This window comes from Hylobates moloch, unplaced genomic scaffold (genome assembly GCF_009828535.3).
Source record: "Hylobates moloch isolate HMO894 unplaced genomic scaffold, HMol_V3 SCAFFOLD_21, whole genome shotgun sequence".
NCBI lineage: Eukaryota > Metazoa > Chordata > Mammalia > Primates > Hylobatidae > Hylobates > Hylobates moloch.
Window position 1 is genome coordinate 586,857 of NW_026652296.1, and position 18,202 is coordinate 605,058.

Genomic DNA, 18,202 nt, shown 5'->3' on the forward strand with positions numbered 1-18,202 from the left:
CAGGTGACTCTGGGCAGGTCACGGTGCCATCAGGCCCTCTCCTACGTCTCTCAGTAACTCCAATCATCAGAAGGACAGTGAGGAGAATGCTCTGGATTGGCCTGGATATGGAGGTGGCGGCCAGTCCCATGGGGGCAGGAGACCCACGGCTGGCCGTGTGCCTAGCCTGTGGCATGGTGGTGCCGGGCACCGCACCCGGGCAGGCGGGGAGCGTGTGGGCCCAGGTCTGTACCTCGCTTTCTGGTTGCAGTGGTGCTCCAGGCATCAGACCGCTGAGCTGTCCTGCGGTGACCAGCATCAGGATGGATGTGCACCTGGAGGGGACAGGCCAGGAGTGTGGAGGCCCCGCCCATGTCCTGGGGACAGCCCCTTACCTTTCACGACCAGAGGACCCCCAGCCCCACCCGCCTCCTGGAGGTGGCCCCCACCTTATAGGACTGTAAGGTCCCCAACCCTGCCGGGGAACCAGGGCTGCCCTCCACCTGCCTCCTGGAGGTGACCCCTACCTTATAGGACTGTAAGGCCCCCAGCCCTGCCGGGGAACCAGGGCCGCCCTCAGAGGGGTCCACACTGAACACAATCTGAAAGGCAGAGGAAGTGCAGCCCCGTCAGGAGCCTGAGGCCACAGCCTGGAGCCCTGGAGGCCACCCGACCTTCTGCAGCATCAGCCCCATACACAGAAGGTCACAGGACACCCAGGGGTCATCGGTTCACCAGCCCCTGCCATCATGCAGCCCCAAGCTGATGGACAGGAGCTGGCACTTGCCTGACCCTTTCTCCTCCCTGCAGGGACCCCTGGTGAGCTCTATGTTCCCCCGATATAGGCCATCTCCATGCACTGGAAATGCGGCAGCCCGAGGGGCCTCTCCTCCCGCCCACTGGCCCAGCCCTCCTTTCTGTGCCCCTGAGGGCCCCAAATTAATCTAGAAATTCAACATGGCCTAGGGCGGTGGCTCATGCCTGTAATCCCAGCACTCCAGGAGGCTGAGAGGAGCAAATTGCCCAAACCCAGGAGTTCGAGACCAGCCTGGGCAACATGGTGCAATCCCAGGGTGTTCATCAAAAAAAATACAAAAACTAGCCGGGCGTGGTGGCACGTGCCTGTGGTCCCAGCTACTTGGGAGGCTGAGCTGAGAGGATCCCCTGAGCCCAGGAGGTTGAGGCTGCAGTGAGCTGTGATGGTCCCACTGCACTCCAGTCTGGGCAACAGAGAAACCCTGAGTCAAAAGAAAAAACAGGAATTCAACACATTCTAGTCAAAATCACAGCAAGATTTTTAAAGGAAGTAGACCCGCTGACACCAAGATGCATTATGGAAAAAACGTCAGGGCAAGTTTCAAAAGAACAAGAGGCCGGGCGCGGTGGCTCACACCCGTAATCCCAGCACTCTGGGAGGCCAAGGTGAGAGGATCACCTGAGGTCAGGAGTTCGGGACTAGCCTGGCCAACATGGCAAAACCCCATTTCTACTAAAAATATCAGGCCGGGCACGATGGCTCACGCCTGTAATCCCAGCATTTTAGGAGGCCAAGGCGGGCGGATCACAAGGTCAGGAGACTGAGACCATCCTGGCTAACATGGTGAAACTTCGTCTCTACTAAAAATACAAAAAATTAGCCAGGTGTGGTGGCGGGTGCCTGCAGTCCCAGCTACTCAGGAGGCTGAGACAGGAGAATAGTGTGAACCCGGGAGGCGGAGCTTGCTGTGAGCCGAGATCGCACCACTGCACTCCAGCCTGGGCGACAGAGCCAGACTCCGTCTCAAAAAAAAAAAAATATATATATATATATATATATATCTCTCAAAAATTAGCCAGGCGTAGAGGCGGGCGCCTGTAATCTCAGCTACTCAGGTGGCTGAGGCAGGAGAATCATTTGAACCCGGGAGGTGGAGGTTACAGTGAGCCAAGACCGCACCATTGCACTCCAGCCTGGGCAACAAGAGCGAAACTCCGTCTCAAAAACAAACAAACAAAAAGAAATTGGTTCTGGCCAACACCAGGACTTACGACAAAACCACAGTGAACAAAAACATGAGGAAAACAGTGTGGCAGCTGCCCAGTGGAGTTGGGGGAAGCCGAGCCGCTCGGTCAGCGCACAGAACCACCGGTGTGGCGTGCTGGGAAAAATCAAGCTAGAGTCTGCCTTTCACACCCCCACAGGTGACGTCAGAAGGCACGGAGGCCCAGACACAAAGCTCCGTCACCCTACAGTGCAGTTTGGAGAACACACAAGACCCGGTTAAGCATCTTGGTCGGGAGGCACAAGCTCAGAACAAAAGTCTGACGACCAGGAAACATCTGTTCACCAAACCTGTCATGAAAACAGAAAAAATGACCAGCACGAGACAAGGAGAGAATATGTATGTTGGCACGGGATCCTCAGAACTTAGAGAGAGAATATGTATATGGGATTCTCAGAACTTAGAGAGAGAATATATATACGGGATCCTCAGAACTTAGAGAGAGAATATGTATATGGGATTCTCAGAACTTAGAGAGGACCCTGCAAATCAATGGGAAAGGGATGATGCCTGCACTAGGAGGGGGCGCATGACGACCATTCCCGGAAAACGAGCCGAAAACAGCCAGAACAGGAATGCAAAGCCCCCAACAGGCTCAGCAATGCAGCCATGCCAGCCAAGCCACTGCCATCACAGCCCTGGAGACAGACGCCACTGCAGACTTGAGGGAGCTCTGCTGGGAACATCAAGAAGCCGGAATCATTCACAGAAATGTGGAGAAGCCGAACTAGAGAACACCGGGGGGCAGACACCGCGGCTGGAACACAGAGACTTGGCAACGTGCGTGGATTTGTGCACACGTGCGTGTGTGCATACTCTGCATGTGCACGTGCCTGGGTATGCACAGGAGAGAAATTTCCTTCCGTTCCTTCCTTCCTTCCCAGCCATTTTCACTATCAAGACAGCTAAATACAGGGCCTTGCGTTTTACCAAAGCATTTGGCCCACGGGGATGGAAGTAACAGAACAAGTTCACCACCACACTGGTGGCTGCCACGAGCAGGGCTGAGGCTGCCTCAGGAAACAGCTTCCTTCGAAAAGCCTTCTGCTGGGCAGGCACAGAAGCTCTTGCCTGTAATCCCAGCACTTTGGGAGGCCGAGGTAGGCAGACTGCTTGAGCCCAGGAGTTTGAGACCAGCCTGGGCAACATGGCAAGACCTCATCTCTACAAAAAAAATTTTTTAAATTAGCCGAGTGCGGTGGTGCACGCCTGTGTTTGCAGCTACTCAGGTGGCTGAGGCAAGAGGATCACTTGGGCCCAGGAGGTTGAGGCTGCAGTGAGCTGTGATCAAGCCCCTGCACTCCAGCCGGGGTGACAAAGCGAGACCCTTTCTCAAAAGCAATCCACCACAAATCCCCCTGCGCCTCAGCCCAGGGCAGCTCAGGCCTCAGGCAGAGAGGGATGAGGACACAGCAGTCTCACGGGGGCCCAGGGGCAACTGGCTCCCCAGCACGGGCCAGCACTGCCCAGAGTTTGCCTCCAGCTAAGCTCTGACTCCCCAGCACACGGCCTGACCCTGCCTGGAGTTCGCCTCCAACTGAGCTGTGCATCCCACATCCTCTTCCTGGGGCCACTGGCCCCACTCTGCCCCCAGGGTCACCTGTGACTCAGGGCTGCAGGCCCAGCCCAGCACCAGCCCTATGAGCACTGCCCACACCTGCAGGGGCTCAGGAGCCAACGCGGGTGAACACTGTGCACAGTCGTTCATCCTCCAGGCACCCCACAGCTGGGAGAAGCTGAGTCATCCACCAGCAGCTACTTAGAGCAGCAGCCAAAGGAAATTCCAAACCGATGGAGTGTGCAGGATTCGGTTCCAGAGTGTGGAGACTTTTCCATAACTGGGAGCCTGGGAGGCCCCATTCCAGGGAGGGACAGGCCTGGGCCAGCTTGCACCTGCCCTCCAGACCCTGGGCTGCAGGGCTACCTCGCCTGGCCATGTGCTGGAGGTGCTTTGCAGTGACCCATCAGGGACATGGAAGCAGGTCCGCCTGGTAGGTGCATGGCCTCCTGCTTGAAGAGCCAACCACACTCCATGCGGGACAGCACAGCAGCCCTTGGCAGGCAGGAGCCACAGACAGAGGGGTCTGGCCCTGGGATGCCCACCGTGCCTTTGGGGAGGAGCTAGGAGGACAAGGCAGTGCTGTCCTTCCAGCTCCAGCTGCCACACAGAGAAGACACAGGCTGTGGCGTCACTGGCCACAGAGACGGTGACAGTGGAGGGAGGGCTAAGCCTGGGCCCCACCACCCCATGCCCACCCGACCTGGTCCCTGCCCAGGTCTCGCCCCCGCTCAGAGCTGCGTCTGTGAAGGAGAAGGCAGTGCCTGGTTGTCAGGGGCCTGCAGCTCCACGCCCAGCAGCGTGGACAGAACACCGCACCGCATGCACAGGCCAGCCATGCATCCCAGGGTTCTTCTGCAGCCTCCCCCAGCTTGAGCACCCCAGAGGCCAGACGGACACTCATGAAGCTGTCACAGCGCTGGGCAGCCCTGCCTAACCCCGCCATGACCTCGTGTGGCCAGCAGGTGTAGCATGGGCGGCACAGAGGCGGCCTCACATGGCCCCACACAGCCACCTGTGCCTCGGTTTCCCCAGGACTGATGGCCTCCTAGTCAGGGACTTGTGGGTCTGCTTCTGAAAAACCCACCGAGGCCCAGGAGGCAAGCGTGCCCAGAGCACCCAAAATGGGGCTTGCCCTCCACAAACCGGACAAGCACCTCTACACCAGGGAAAGCAGGTGCTGCCACAGGCATGGAGCCAGGAGCAGACCTCACATGGGAGAGGACGGGCACTGCAGGGCAGGACGGGGCCAAGGAGAAGGGGGCCAGGGCCGCACCCCCCATCATGGGCTCCCAGGGACACCCCCGCTGGGAACCTGCAGGGTCCCCATTTGTCTGTCCCTGGAGAAGCTGTTCAGGAAGCCGCGTGTGTCCAGAGCTCTTCATCTGCGTGTAGCTGGGGCTGCAGGGGCTGCCAGCAGTGGGTCCCCCCTGGCCTGAGGGCCCGGACAGGGCAGGAGTGGCTCTCTGGCTCCCACTCCCCTTTGCATCCTCCCTCCCCAGCATCACCCTGGGCACGTGCCACCAGACCTTGTCCTCCCCTATCCCTGCGGGAGGCCCAGTGTGGGTTTAGGGCATGGGAAAGGAGCCGAGAGTTTGCCAATCAGAAACAGGTGGTGTAGGGGCCCTTCTCCCATCCCCAAGTCTAGAATCAGTAACTAATAGAGCAGGAGAAGGCATCCGCCCGGCTTGCATCAGGGAAGGAGATGCCACAGAGGAGCAGGCCCCACCTGGATGATGTCCGCCAGCTTCTGCAGTCCGGCTGTGTTGGTGAACACTCCAGCACCTGGAGGGCAGCAGGGCGCTGACACCCACACTTCAGGCAGGGGAGGCCCCAACCCCAGCCCCGGCCCTTCCAGCATGAGCCAGCTCAGCCCAACTGCCAAGCTCCATCTCCTGCCCAATGGGGGGCCCAGGGTGGAGCGCAGCGTCCATTCAGGGCGGGCAGTTTGCCTGCTCTTCCCAGCAGCCAGGAGAGAAGCCAGGCAGGGACAGAGTCTCCAAGGGGGTCGGTGGGACTTGAAAAGAGGCTCTATGGTCACCTAAGGGTTGAAGCAGCAAAAGCCACCCTCCCCAGCACCCGGGAGCACAGCAGAGACCCCGTTGGGCCCGGCGTCTCAAACCAGAGCAGCCCATGGGGACACTGCCTCTGGGCAAAGCCTCTGGACCCCACAAGTCTGAGAAGCAGAACTCGGGGTGGTGTGGAGAAGCCAGAGGCCCCACAACCCAGCTAGGGCCTTGGGCTGTTCTTCCTTAAAAGCAGAATAATGGGATGAGGCTGCAGGACGAAGCCGCCAGCTGCAGAACTGGGACAGGCTCTATGGCAGCTGGCAAGTGGCACTAACGCCTCCACGCCCCGATCAGAAGATGAGGTTCTGTGGGCCTGTTCCTGCTGACAGCCAGGTGACGGCCAGGGGAGCCTTGACTGCCAGGATGGAGGCCTGTTGCACCCCCTGCACCACATTTGCCCGCACCAAAGACCCCGCGCCAGCACTCACGTCCTGCCAGGTGCTGGATAATCTGGTCCAGCGAGTCCAGGATGCAGCCCTTGGTCTGAAACGTGATCTGGGCTTCAGCAAACAGCTCAAAGATGTAGCTGCCGAGGAGAAGAAGGCAGGCTCGAGCCTGAGGGGGACCAGGCTGCAGCTTTGGGAACTGAGGAGAAGGCAGGCTCGAGCCTGAGGGGGACCAGGCTGCAGCTTTGGGAACTGAGGAGAAGAAGGCAGGCTCGAGCCTGGAGCGGGGAAATCAGGCTTGGGCTGCAGCTTTGGGAACTGAAGGCAACAACTGTGGAAGTTTCCTTCCCTGGGAAACAAACTGAGCCCTCCAGGGGACGCCAGCATTGGAGGTGAGAGGCCTCTGCCCTCGAGCCTCCAGGTGGGGAGAGGAGGCCTGGCCAGCACGAGAACAGCACCAAGGAAAAGCAGCAGCCTCAGAGCAGGGGCCATCAGAGGGGAGGGATGGGGTCGCTAGGGGGTGGCTAGGGGGTCGTCAGGAGGTCGTCAGGGGCTTCTGGGAGGTGGTGGCTCTGGGCAGAGTCCCCAAAGCTTTGGAGAGTGACAGTGATGGGGGCAGCAGAAGCTACAGGAGGGGCCCCTGGGAGTGCAGCGTGGCCAAGGAGCCAGGCCAGAGCCTTGAGCATTACGCCGAGGACACTGGCTCCGCCTGGGAGCAACTGGGAGTCCCCACAAGGTCAGCGCTCAGGCAGAACGCGCTCCACCTCGGCGGCTGTGCACTCGGGAGAGCCCCCCACACAGGCCCCAGCCCTGACTCCTCATCTGCCCATAGGACAGACAGCAAACCCTGCTGCCCTGGCTGCGGAGAAGACTGGAGCCCCACGGCGCGTTCGGAACATTCCGGGCCTCCCAGAGTCCAAAACGGGTGGTGGCTGGGACACTCATCATCCTAACAGGCACCTGTGCTCAAACGAGGGACGGGACCAGGGTCCAGGGAAAGGCCTGGAAGAGAAACTGCAGGAAACCCAGCGGCCCTGCGTGGGAGAGTCTGTCCCATGTGAGTGAGTGTGCTGTCCCATGGGCGTGCTGTCCCGTGGGAGTGCGTCTGCTGTTCCGTGGGAGTGCGTGTGCTGTTCCATGGGTGTGTGCATGTGCTGTTCTGTGGGTATGTGTGCTGTTCCGTGGGAGTGTGTGCTGTCCCGTGGGTGCATGCGCTGTTCCGTGCGTGTGCTGTCCGTGCTGTCCCGTGGGTGCGTGTGCTGTCCCGTGGGTGCGTGTGCTGTTCCGTGGGTGTGTGTGCTGTTCTGTGGGTGTGTGTGCTGTTCCTCTCAATGTCTCAACAACCAAATCATGCAAAGCGGGCGCTCCTCCCAGGTCTCAAAAAGGAAAAACAGGCCTGAAAACAGGCCTCACTCATGATGTGACGGCCCAGGACTGCACCACGGCCCGTCTCTAGCTCTAGGCTGGGCCTGCAGTGAAGGGGCTGGCTCCTCGCCTCTCACCTCCCTGGCTTGGTGACACCGCTGTCGTCTCCAGGCAGCTCAACAGCATCGATGGCCCCCTCCAGGCGGAGCAGGATCACTGTGGGTCAAGGAGGTGTCAGGGGGAGGCCCCACCCAGCCGCGAGGAGGTGGGGAGGGCGGCACTTACTCTTCAGTTTTGCAATATCTTCCAGCTCCATGTTCAGCCCTGGGCAAGAGAAAGGTAGCAAAGGCATGGTCTGCATCATGCTCGTGCCAACAACCCCACCCTTGAGAACCAGGACTCCTGGCACGGAAAAAAGGACACCAACAGCCGAAGGAAGAGGCTACACGGAATCCGTGCAGGACAAATCCACCAACATGGGAAGGAAGAGGCTACACGGGAAGGAAGAGGTTACACGGAATCCGTGCAGGACAAATCCACCAACGGGGAAGGAGGAGGCCACACAGGCCAAATCCAAACTGGAGACACCAAGAGGGGCAGGCGTTTTACCTTTATTTATTTATTTTTGAGACAGGGTGTCACTCTGTCACCCAGGCTGGGGTGCAGCAGCACCATCTCTGCTCACTGCAACCTCCATGTCCCAGGTTCAAGCAATTCTCGTGTCTCTCTCCCGACTAGCTGGGACTATAGGTGTGCGCCACCACGCCTGGCTAATTTTTGTATTTTTAGTAGAGATGGGGTTTCACCATGTTGCTCAGGCTGGTCTTAAACTCCTGACCTCAGGTGATCCGCCAGTCTCGGCCTCCCAAAGTGCTGGGATTACCGGTGAGCCCTTGTGCCCAGCCGGGTGTTTTACCTTTAGAATTAACATTTGTGAACACATCTGTGCATATGGATGTATCTCCACGAAAACACCCAGTAACCATGACCGACCCAGTAACCATGACCAACGCGGTAACCATGACCGACCCAGTAACCATGACCAACCCGTTGCCGCATCACGGGTCTTGAAATACCATCTTGCAGGAAAAGAAAGCAAGGCTTCTTGGGGACTTGGCTGATTCCAGGTTTGAAGCAGGACATGAGTGTGAAAAATCCTGACTCCCAGACAGCAAAGAGGCCACAACCGCCGGGGTCAAGACACAAGAGCCCACACGAAAACACCTCAAGGTGGAGCAACTGAGGTCAGGAGTGAGATTCAGGATGGAGCACGGAGCAGGACCAATTCCACGTTCACACACAAACATTCAGTGATGACGTTCAGGACGGAGCAGGACCAATTCCACGTTCACACACAGACATTCAGTGATGACGTTCAGGACGGAGCAGGACCAATTCCACGTTCACACACAGACATTCAGTGATGACGTTCAGGATGGAGGAGGACCAATCCTCACACGTTCACCTACATACATTCAGTGATGACATTTGATTGACTGATTGATCGATTGATTTTTGAGATGGAGTCTCGCTGTGTTGCCAGGCTGGAGTGCAGTGGCGCGATCTCGGCTCACTACAACCTCCGCCTCCTGGGTTCAAGTGATTCTCCTGCCTCAGCCTCCCAAGTAGCTGGGATTACAAGCATGCACCACCATGCCTGGCTAATTTTTTTGTATTTTTAGTAGAGACGGGGTTTCACCGTGTTGGCCAGGATGGTCTCAATCTCTGACCTCGTGATCTGCCTGCCTCGGCCTCCCAAAGTGCTGGGATTACAGGTGTGAGACAGCACACCCGGCCCACACCCAGCATTTATCCCGCCTTTCCTGTGTGAATGGGATCACCGCATAGCTGATGTGATGCAAAGCATGGTCCTCAGTTATTCCTGCTAACTGACTAAATGATGGAATTAGCACACTACCATCTTGCAATCCCCCAATGATTAACCTATTCAGGTGTTCAGCAGCAACAATGTTAACATGGGAAGAAATTGGAAAGGAGATACTGTGAGCCTCCTGATAGAAAGGACATCCCATCTGGAGCCAGGCAAAGAGTGGCCACAGTCTAACTGGGGCCCTCAAGCCACCTAAGTTCAGAATAAACCAGGGAACTCGTGTGACTGCCCCTCCCGTACAGATTCAGACTCTGCAGGGTAAACGGCCTGGGCTCTTCAATAAATAAAGGTGAGGAAAAGAATGGACACTGCCAAGCACGGGGGCTCACGCCTGTAGTCCCAGGAGCTTGGGAGGCCGAAGCAGGAGGATCACTTGAGCCCAAGAGGTGGAGGCTACAGGAGGTGGAGGCTGTAGTGAGCCGCGACGGCACCAATGCTCTCCAGCCTGGGTGACAGAGTGAGACCCCATCTCCAAGGGGGTCGGGGAACGAATACGGATGAAAACTGAAGTTCCGGTCCTGAATGAGACGGCAGAAGCCCACCCCCCCACACGTCCCCCACCAGCTACAACAAAAAGCCCTGCACATCAAGTAACTAACAAAACTGAAGAGTGGAGAAGGCCCCGTGGTGACGTTCACACAGCCCTGGGGGTGGGTGAATGTTTCTCCCACGTTATGTAAGCGACGAAATGGTAGCTGCCGAGATGCAGGAAGGAGACCTGTCACTCTCCACACCCTGAGCCAAGCGAAGGATGGAAAGAGGTGGCCATCCACCCCGTTAGAGAGGTGGGGTTGGGGGACTGTGGAGAGGAGGGAGGTGGAGTGTTCAAAGTCCCAGGAACTCCTTCCCCCACTGCAGCTCCCTGCATGGCAATCTTGAGAGCCGGTGGCAGTGGTGCACACCTGTGGTCCCGGCGCTTTAAGAGGCTGAGACGGGAAGATCCCATGAGCCCAGGAGGCCGAGGCTACAGGGAGCTATGATCGCACCACTACATTCCAGCCTGGGCAATAGAGTGAGACCCTGTCACTTAAATATATGTGTGTGTGTGTATATATATATATATATATATATATATATATATATAAAGGGATTCTAAAGCCGGAACACCTGGTAACTTCTGTGCTAAACAAATGCCAAGTTTGCAAACTCACTCTCTACCAAGCAGCCATCCTGGTGAGAAGGGTGAGGATGGGGCTACCCAGGGTCCAGGGTCCCCATGGTGTCCGTCCACACGTGCGATTTTAAAGGAAAATGGGGGAAGCTGATGCTGTTTACACCTGGAGATGCTCTGCTCACACGCAAGTAGTGTCACAGCAGAACCTATGAAGATATTCACAGACTCCTAGTCAGCTGTTTACAGAGGCCACGTAGAAAATATGGACAAAGGCCAGGCGCGGTGGCTCACGCCTGTAATCCCAGCACTTTGGGAGGCCGAGGTAAGCAGATCACCTGAGGTCAGGAGTTCGAGACCAGCCTGTCCAACATGGAGAAACCGTCTCTACTAAAAAACAAAATTAGCCGGGCATGGTGGCACACACCTGTAATCCCTGCTACTTGGGAGGCTGCAGTAGGAAAATTGCTTGAACCCGGGAGGCGGAGGTTGCAGTGAGCCGAGATCGCGCCATTGCACTCCAGCCTGGGCAACAAGAGTGAAACTCCATCTCAAAAAAAAAAAAAAAAAAAAGAAAGAAAGAAAACATAGACCCACTGACAACATCCATGAAGGGTTTCCACGTTTTCCACGTACGCCGTGACTAGCACTGTGTGGAAATACACCTCTGGACAAACATTGGGAAGGAACCTACAGGCACAGCAGGTGATGCATGCCAGATTTGTAGGTCATTTAAAAATGCAAAATGCCCTTACAGTGAATATATTTAATTTTCCTTTTTTTTTTTTTTTTTTTTTTTTTTGAGATGGCCTCACTCTGTCGCCCAGGCTGGAGTGCAGTGGAGTCATCTGGGACACTGGAAGCTCTGCCTCCCGGGCTCAAGCACGCCTCCCACTTCAGCCTCCGGAAAAGCTCGGACCACAGGAGCACACCACCACACCTGGCTCATTTTCTGCTCATTTTCTGGTAGGGGCGAGGTTTCGCCATGTTGCCCAGGCTGGTCTCAAACTCCTGGCCTCAAGCAATGCTCCCGGCTTCACAAAGTATAGTTTTCCAGTTTTACACAGTAGAGGCCAAGTTGATACTGGCTGGGAGAAGACATAGGTCTTTGGAAAATGCCAAAACTACTCAACAATACCAGCCCTTCCACGGGCTACAGGACCCCGGAGATTTCACACCCAAGAAGCCTCTGAGAGAAGCGGACGCCCTGCAGTGCCAGCCTGAACAGATGGTGCCCAGGCCGACCACTCATAGCCACAGGGCAGGCTGCCCACTGCAGCAGCGCAGGCCTCAGGACCGAGCAGCCTGGCTATGAACGCACCTGGGCTGGGGGAGTCCGCGCTGAACTCCGGGTGGGGCTTGCCCTGCTGCGCCGTCTTGGTCTGCTCCTCCAGCACCTGGTCTATGACGTCCAGTCCCGAAGCCAGGTCATGGGGGGTCAGGTCAAAGGATGCCGATTCTTCACACATCTTCTCCTGGAGCCCAAGCACACCCGAATCACCACAGAACAGGACAGGATCGGGGGTTCCAGACAGCAGAAATGGGGTGGGGGTGCAGAAGGCACAGGAGGCTGACAGCCAAGTCCCCAAAGCCACGGCCTGGGGTCTCTAAAAGGCCAGGCCACAAGCAGGTCCAAACACGACTGTGTGGCCCACACCAATATTTAGAAACAATTATTTCAGGCAGGGTGCAGTGGCTCACACTTATAATCCCAGCACTTTGGGAGGCCGAGGTGGGCAGATCACTTGAGCTCAGGGGTTCAAGACCATCCTGGGCAACGCTGGGAAACCCCATCTCTACAAAAAATACAAAAATTAGCCGGGCATAGTGGTGTGCACCTGTAGTCCCGGCTACTCGGGAGGCTGAGGTGGGAGGATGGCTTGAGCTCAGGAGGTGGAGGCTGCAGTGTGCCAAGATCATACCACTGAACTCCAGCCTGGACGACAGAATGAGACCCCGTCTCAAAAAACAAACAATTATTTCACTGGAGTTGCCGATTATTCTTTTTTATTTTTTTGAGACGGAGTCTTGCTCTGTCACCAGGCTGCAGTGCAGTGGTGTGATCTTGGCTCACTGCCACCTCCACCTCCTGGGTTAGAGTGATTCTCCTGCCTCAGCCTCCTGAGTGGCTGGGACTATAGGCGCCCGCCACCACGGCCAGCTAATTTTTTTGTATTTTTAGTAGAGACGGTGTTTCACTATGTTGGCTAGGATGGTCTTGATCTCTTGACCTCGTGATCCGCCCACCTCAGCCTCCCAAAGTGCTGGGATTACAGGCATGAGCTACCGCGCCCAGTCAACATTTTTTTTTTTTTGACACAGAATCCCGCTCTGTCACCCAGGCTGGAATGCAGTGGTGTGATCCCGGCTCACTGCAGCCTTTGCCTCCAGGGTTCAAGCGATTCTCCTGCCTCAGCCTCAGGCCATGTGGCCGGAAGAGCAGAGACACTGCAGGCGAGACCACACGCCTGCTGCTGCCGAGGGCAGAGGAGACAGCCCTGACCCAGGCTGACCCCTAGCTGGCTGGAGGGAAAGGGTCTGGTGAGCGGCCTGTGGGGGCCCCGCGCCTGATGGGCAGGTCCCTGGCCCAGCTGGCCAGTCTCCAGCCCCGCTGGCCAGTCTCCAGCCCCAGCAGAGGCATCGGATCAGAGCAGGAGGGGGTGGCAGAAGCTCCTGGTGTGCTCAGTCCTCAGTCTTGGGTGCCTAGGGCTTCAGGAGTTTGGCCAGAGCCCCTCCAGAAAGGTTTGCGTTGCTCTTGACAAAAAATCCAGAAGAAATAGGAGGCGTTTAGGAGGCCAGGGGAGACTCACCACATTGTGAGCTTCGTCAAAGATCACCACTGTCCCCTTCAGGTCAATGTTGTGTGCTCTGCGGCTCTACAGGAGGAAGAGAAGGGACGCAGTGCTGGAGCTCACGGAGGCCAGGAAAGAGGGAAGCCAAGGCATGTGCGGCAGGCATCGAACATCACAAGTGCAGATGAGAAACAGCACCGGCGACGCCGAGAGGAGAGGCCAGATCTGGATGGCAACCTGGCAGCACCGCCCCACCCTAACCAGCAGTTCGCCATACCGGGAGATGCTCATACACAGCATGGAAAGGCACGTGCCGTGCTCAGCAAGACAGACGGCCACGATGCCCTGGGAGCCCCTGGCCACCGCAGTCAGGCAGCCACAGACCAGAGGAGCCAGGAAGACCCAGACCCAGCAGTTCCCTGCCCCAGCCCCACTCGGAGATTCACAAACCCAACTCCCGGCCAGGCGCGGTGGCTCACGCCTATAATCCCAGCACTGTGGGAGGCTGAGGTGGACGGATCACGAGGTCAGGAGTTCGAGACCAGCCTGGCCAACATGGTAAAACCCCGTCTCTACTAAAAATACAAAAATTAGCCAGGGGTGGTGGTGTGCCCTGTAATCCCAGCTACTCAGAAGGCTGAAGCAGGAGAATCGCTTTAATCTGGGAGGCAGAGGTTAAGTGAGCCGAGATTGTGTCACTGCACTCCAGCCTAGGCGACAGAGTGAGACTTCATCTCAAAAAAAAAACAACAACAAACCCCAACTCCCAGGTCCCACCCACAGAGTGTCATGGGAGCAATATGGGGTGGGGTCCAGCTTTGGTACTTTTAAATTTTCACACACTGGCCGGGCAAGGTGGCTCATGCCTGTAATCCCAGCACTTTCAGAGGCCGAGGCAGGTGGATCATGAGGTCAGGAGTTTGAGACCAGCCTGGCGAACACTGTGAAACCCCGTCTCTACTAAAAATACGAAAAAAAAAAAAAATTAGCCAGGCGTGGTGGTGGGCACCTGTAGTCCCAGCTACTCGGGAGGCTGAGGCAGGAGAATGGCGTGAACCCGGGAGGCAGAGCTTGCAGTGAGCGGAGATGGCGCCACCGCACTCCAGCCTGGGTGACAGAGCGAGACTCCATCTCAAAAAAAAAAAAAAAAAATTGTCCACACATTAAGATGCCCATTTTAAATGTACTGAGTTCTGGCAGTTATGTGCACCATATAACCACCAGCCCCACCCCTGCCTTTTCTATTAATAGAGTGTCACATAAATGGAATAAAACAGTAGGTCCAGCCAGGTGTGGTGGTTCATGCCTGTAATCTCAGCACTTTGGGAGGCCAAGGTGAGTGGATCACAAGGTCAGGAGTTTGAGACCAGCCTGGCCAACATGGCGAACTGCCATCTCTACTGAAAATACAAAAATTAGCCGGGTGTGGTGGCGGGTATCTGTAGTCCCAGCTACTCGGAAGGCTGAAGCAGGAGAACTGTTTGAACCCGAGAGGCGGAGGCTGCAGTGAGCCAAGACCACACCACTGCACTCCGGCCTGCACCACAGAGCGAGACTCCGTCTCAAAACAAAAACCAAATACACAAAAAAACAGTAGGTCCTCCTCAATTGGCCTCTCTGGGTTAGCACGTCCGAGACTCATCAGCTCCCTGCTGCTGTGTGACCACAGTCCACGCCCGTGGCTGCTGTTGGTGTTCGTGTGCCACGGTTTGTCCATTCACCTGTGGATGGGCTCACATGGGCTGCTTCCCAGTTTGGCAACTGCAAACAAAGCTCTGGTAAACCTGCACACTGAAGTCTTTTTATTTTTTTGAGATGGGGTTTCCCTATGTTGCCTAGGCTGGTCTCAAACTCCTGGGCTTAAGCGATCCCCCAGCCTTGGCCCCTAAAGTTCTGGGATTACAGGCGTGAGCCACTGAGCCTGGCCACATATAAATCTTTGAACACGTTTTCCCTTCTCCCGGCTCGGCTGTTTGCCACACGTGTTTGTGGAGTGGCTACACAACTTCACAGCGATGGATGAGATCCAGCTGATCCACATCCTCATGCCACACTCAGGGCTTCTGAATTTCAGCCATGCTAGTGGGACCGCAGTGTCAGCTCCCCATGGCTTTAATCTGCCTTCTCCTATGACTGGAGATGCTGGGCGTCTTTCCATGTGCTCAACTGGCCATTCCATCCACCTCGGTGAAACGTCTGTCCAGATGCTCTCCCGGTGGTTAACTGGCCATTCCACCCATATTGGTGAAATGTCTGTCCAGATCCCTTCCCAGTGGTTAACCGGGTTGTTTGCTTAGTTATGAGAGAATTTTACATACTCTGGTCAAAGGTCCTTTGAAATCAGAGGAGGGCTGAAAAATTTTTTTTAAGTCCTTTGAAGGGCAGAAGTATTTTCTCCCTTTCTTTAACTGCTCTTTCATTTTCTCAACTCTTCCAAAGAGTTGAAGCTTTAAATTTTGGTGAAGTCTAAATTTTAATGTTTTTCTTTATGGCTAGTGCCTTGTGTATCCATACTAAGAAATCTTTGCCTACCCCAAAGTTGCAAAGACCTCCCCCATGTTTCTTTCTATAACTTTTAGTTTAGCTTTTACATTTAGGTTTATACAGGGTAAAACAAGAGTTAAGATTCACTGTTTTCCGAACAGATATCCAGCTGTTCTTAGCACCATTTTTTCAGAAAACCAAAAATCAACCTTTATTTCCTCTCTCAATTAAATTGGCGTGTTTGTCAAAAAACAATCACCACGGGCCGGGCGTGGTGGCGCACGCCTGTAATCCCAGCTACTTGGGAGGCTGATGCGGGAGAACTGCTTGAACCCAGGGGGCGGGGGCTGCAGTGAGCCGAGATGGTGCCACTGCACTCCAACCGGGGTGACAGAGCAAGATTCCGACTGAAAAAAACACAATGACCCCATGCATGTGGGTCTTCTCCACGGCCTGCGGGCCTGTGCCTGAGCTGGGCCGTCTCCACCTCCATTCCTGCAGCTTTAGAGGAGTCTTGAAACCAGCGAGGTGAGTCCTCCAGCTCTGTTCCTCTTCATGGTCATCTTGCTGTTTTAGATCTTCTGCGTTTCCGTGAAAGTGTTAGACTCAGCTTACTAGCTGTGATATAACTGTCCCAGGGAGGGGCCTGGTTGGGTTAGAAGCTCTCCAGATGGTTCCCAGGGGCAGCCAGGGCTCAAAGCACCGAGTCACCCACAACCACAGCAAACCTCACCAGCTCTCCGTGGGGTTCTGCAATAGCTTCCGAGGAGTCAGCCCCCCAGCCGCCCCACTCACCTCTTCCCTTGCTCTGCTGCACCTGCTAAGGCTCCCCTCAGACCCACCAGCATTCCCCATCTCCCGCCGACATCGCACTTGGGCCCTGCCCACTTGGCTCTGTCTCCACCTCCTCCCTCTGCTCTATTTCCCTTCAATATCGTCGGCTCACGTGCTTACTCTTTTGCTGTCCACCTGTCCCCACCACTAGAATGAAAGCTCCATGTGAATGAAGCCAGTCTTGCCATGCCTGAAATAGCACCCAGCACGATGCGCTCTCGATAAATATACACCCCGAGAATGAGCGAAGCAACCACGGGATCTGGAAATGTCACCACGCCATCGTCACATGAACACACAAGTCATTGACCCGCGGCGTGTGATCCCACCTGCACTAAATAAAAAGTGTGGAGCACAAAAGCGTGTGGGTGAGCACAGGCTATGAGTAGGGGAGTGAGTGTGCAGCTGGGCACCAGGCGAGAGTGAGTGTGGGGCCGGGCACACGCTGTGGGGGGAGTGAGTGTGGGGCCAGGCACACGGTGGGGAGTGAGTGTGGGGCAGGGCACACAGGGTGGAGGGGAGTGGGGCCGGGCACACACTGGGAGGAGGGGAGTGTGTGGGGCAGGGCACATGCTGGAGCGGTGGGGAGTGAGTGTGGGGCCGGGCATGAGCTGGGAAGAGGGGAGTCAGTGGGCTTCCCGCGTTCTCGGTGCCTCCCATGGCCTGACCTGAAGGAGAGAACCTGAGCTGTCAGGATCAAGAGCGGGCACTGGCCTATGGACCACAGCCTGGAGGTCTCTCCTCACTCCCACCAGCCTGCCCACTCCCAGATTGCTCAGAAAACTGACCTGTGGCCTGGGGCTGCTCACAAGTGTGTCTGGCCAGGTTGAGCCCCTGCCCAGTGACAGAGGTGAGTCCTCCCACCCAGGCCTGCTGATCTAAGGCCCTGAAGCAGCAAAGGCTCGGACAGCCGTTCCCAAGCCCAGGGACACCCCTGGACATCAGGAGTCGTCAGCTATGCGGACTGAGCCCCCACCTTGGCATCCAACAAGTAATTGTACGGCATGAAGATGATGTCAGCTCGCTGCTTCAGGTCGCGGGACAGGTAGTAAGGGCATACCCTGGGAAGGAGGAGAGAGGGGAAGATGCGCTGAGCGCCCCATGCAGGGGACGCTGCCCCGAGGCCGAGGCCGCCATGTCTTCTGACCTGGAAGGAGCCCTCATGCTGCACGTAGGGCCCAGGTGGGAAGCTGCTGTCTGGGATGGATGGGGAGTCCACGTGAGTTTCCGACCATGGGATGGGGAGTCTGGGATGGGGAGTCCATGTGAGTTTCCAACCATGTAAATCGTCATCTCTTTAAAAACTCAATGGAAAAGAAAAACCAACCCTATTCCTGGATAGAGGTCATCAGAAACAAACACAACACAGAACCACTAAAAAAAAGCAGAGCTGGGCCGGGCGCGGTGGCTCACGCCTGTAATCCCAGCACTTCGGGAGGCCGAGGCGGGCGGATCACAAGGTCAGGAGATCGAGACCATCCTGGCTAACACGGTGAAACCCCATCTCTACTAAAAATACAGAAAAGTAGCCGGACGTGGTGGCAGGCACCTGCAGTCCCAGCTACTCGGGAGGCTGAGGCAGAAGAATGCCGTGAACTTGGGAGGCAGAGCTTGCAGAGAGCCGAGATCGCACCACTGCACTCCAGCCTGGGCAGCAGAGAGAGACCCTGTCTCAAAAAAAAAAAAAAAAA

General features: G+C 56.3%; 1 protein-coding gene across 13 annotated transcripts in view; it reads right to left on the reverse strand.

Moving 5' to 3' along the window:
- The window catches only part of RTEL1 (regulator of telomere elongation helicase 1), a 39,342-nt gene that overhangs the window by 12,662 nt on the left and 8,478 nt on the right, over positions 1–18,202 (reverse strand). For all 13 annotated transcript variants that reach the window (XR_004245902.2, XR_004245903.2, XR_004245904.2 and 10 more), the window contains 9 exons: positions 17,488–17,572; positions 13,212–13,277; positions 11,723–11,876; positions 7,685–7,723; positions 7,537–7,615; positions 6,077–6,174; positions 5,309–5,364; positions 507–581; positions 233–314 (listed from right to left, as the gene is read on the reverse strand). Coding sequence is in view for 10 of the 13 variants with exons in the window: in XM_058433225.1 (XP_058289208.1) it covers positions 233–314; positions 507–581; positions 5,309–5,364; positions 6,077–6,174; positions 7,537–7,615; positions 7,685–7,723; positions 11,723–11,876; positions 13,212–13,277; positions 17,488–17,572 (734 nt within the window). In the remaining 3 variants the exon portion in view is untranslated. The remainder of the gene's footprint in view (positions 1–232; positions 315–506; positions 582–5,308; positions 5,365–6,076; positions 6,175–7,536; positions 7,616–7,684; positions 7,724–11,722; positions 11,877–13,211; positions 13,278–17,487; positions 17,573–18,202) is intronic.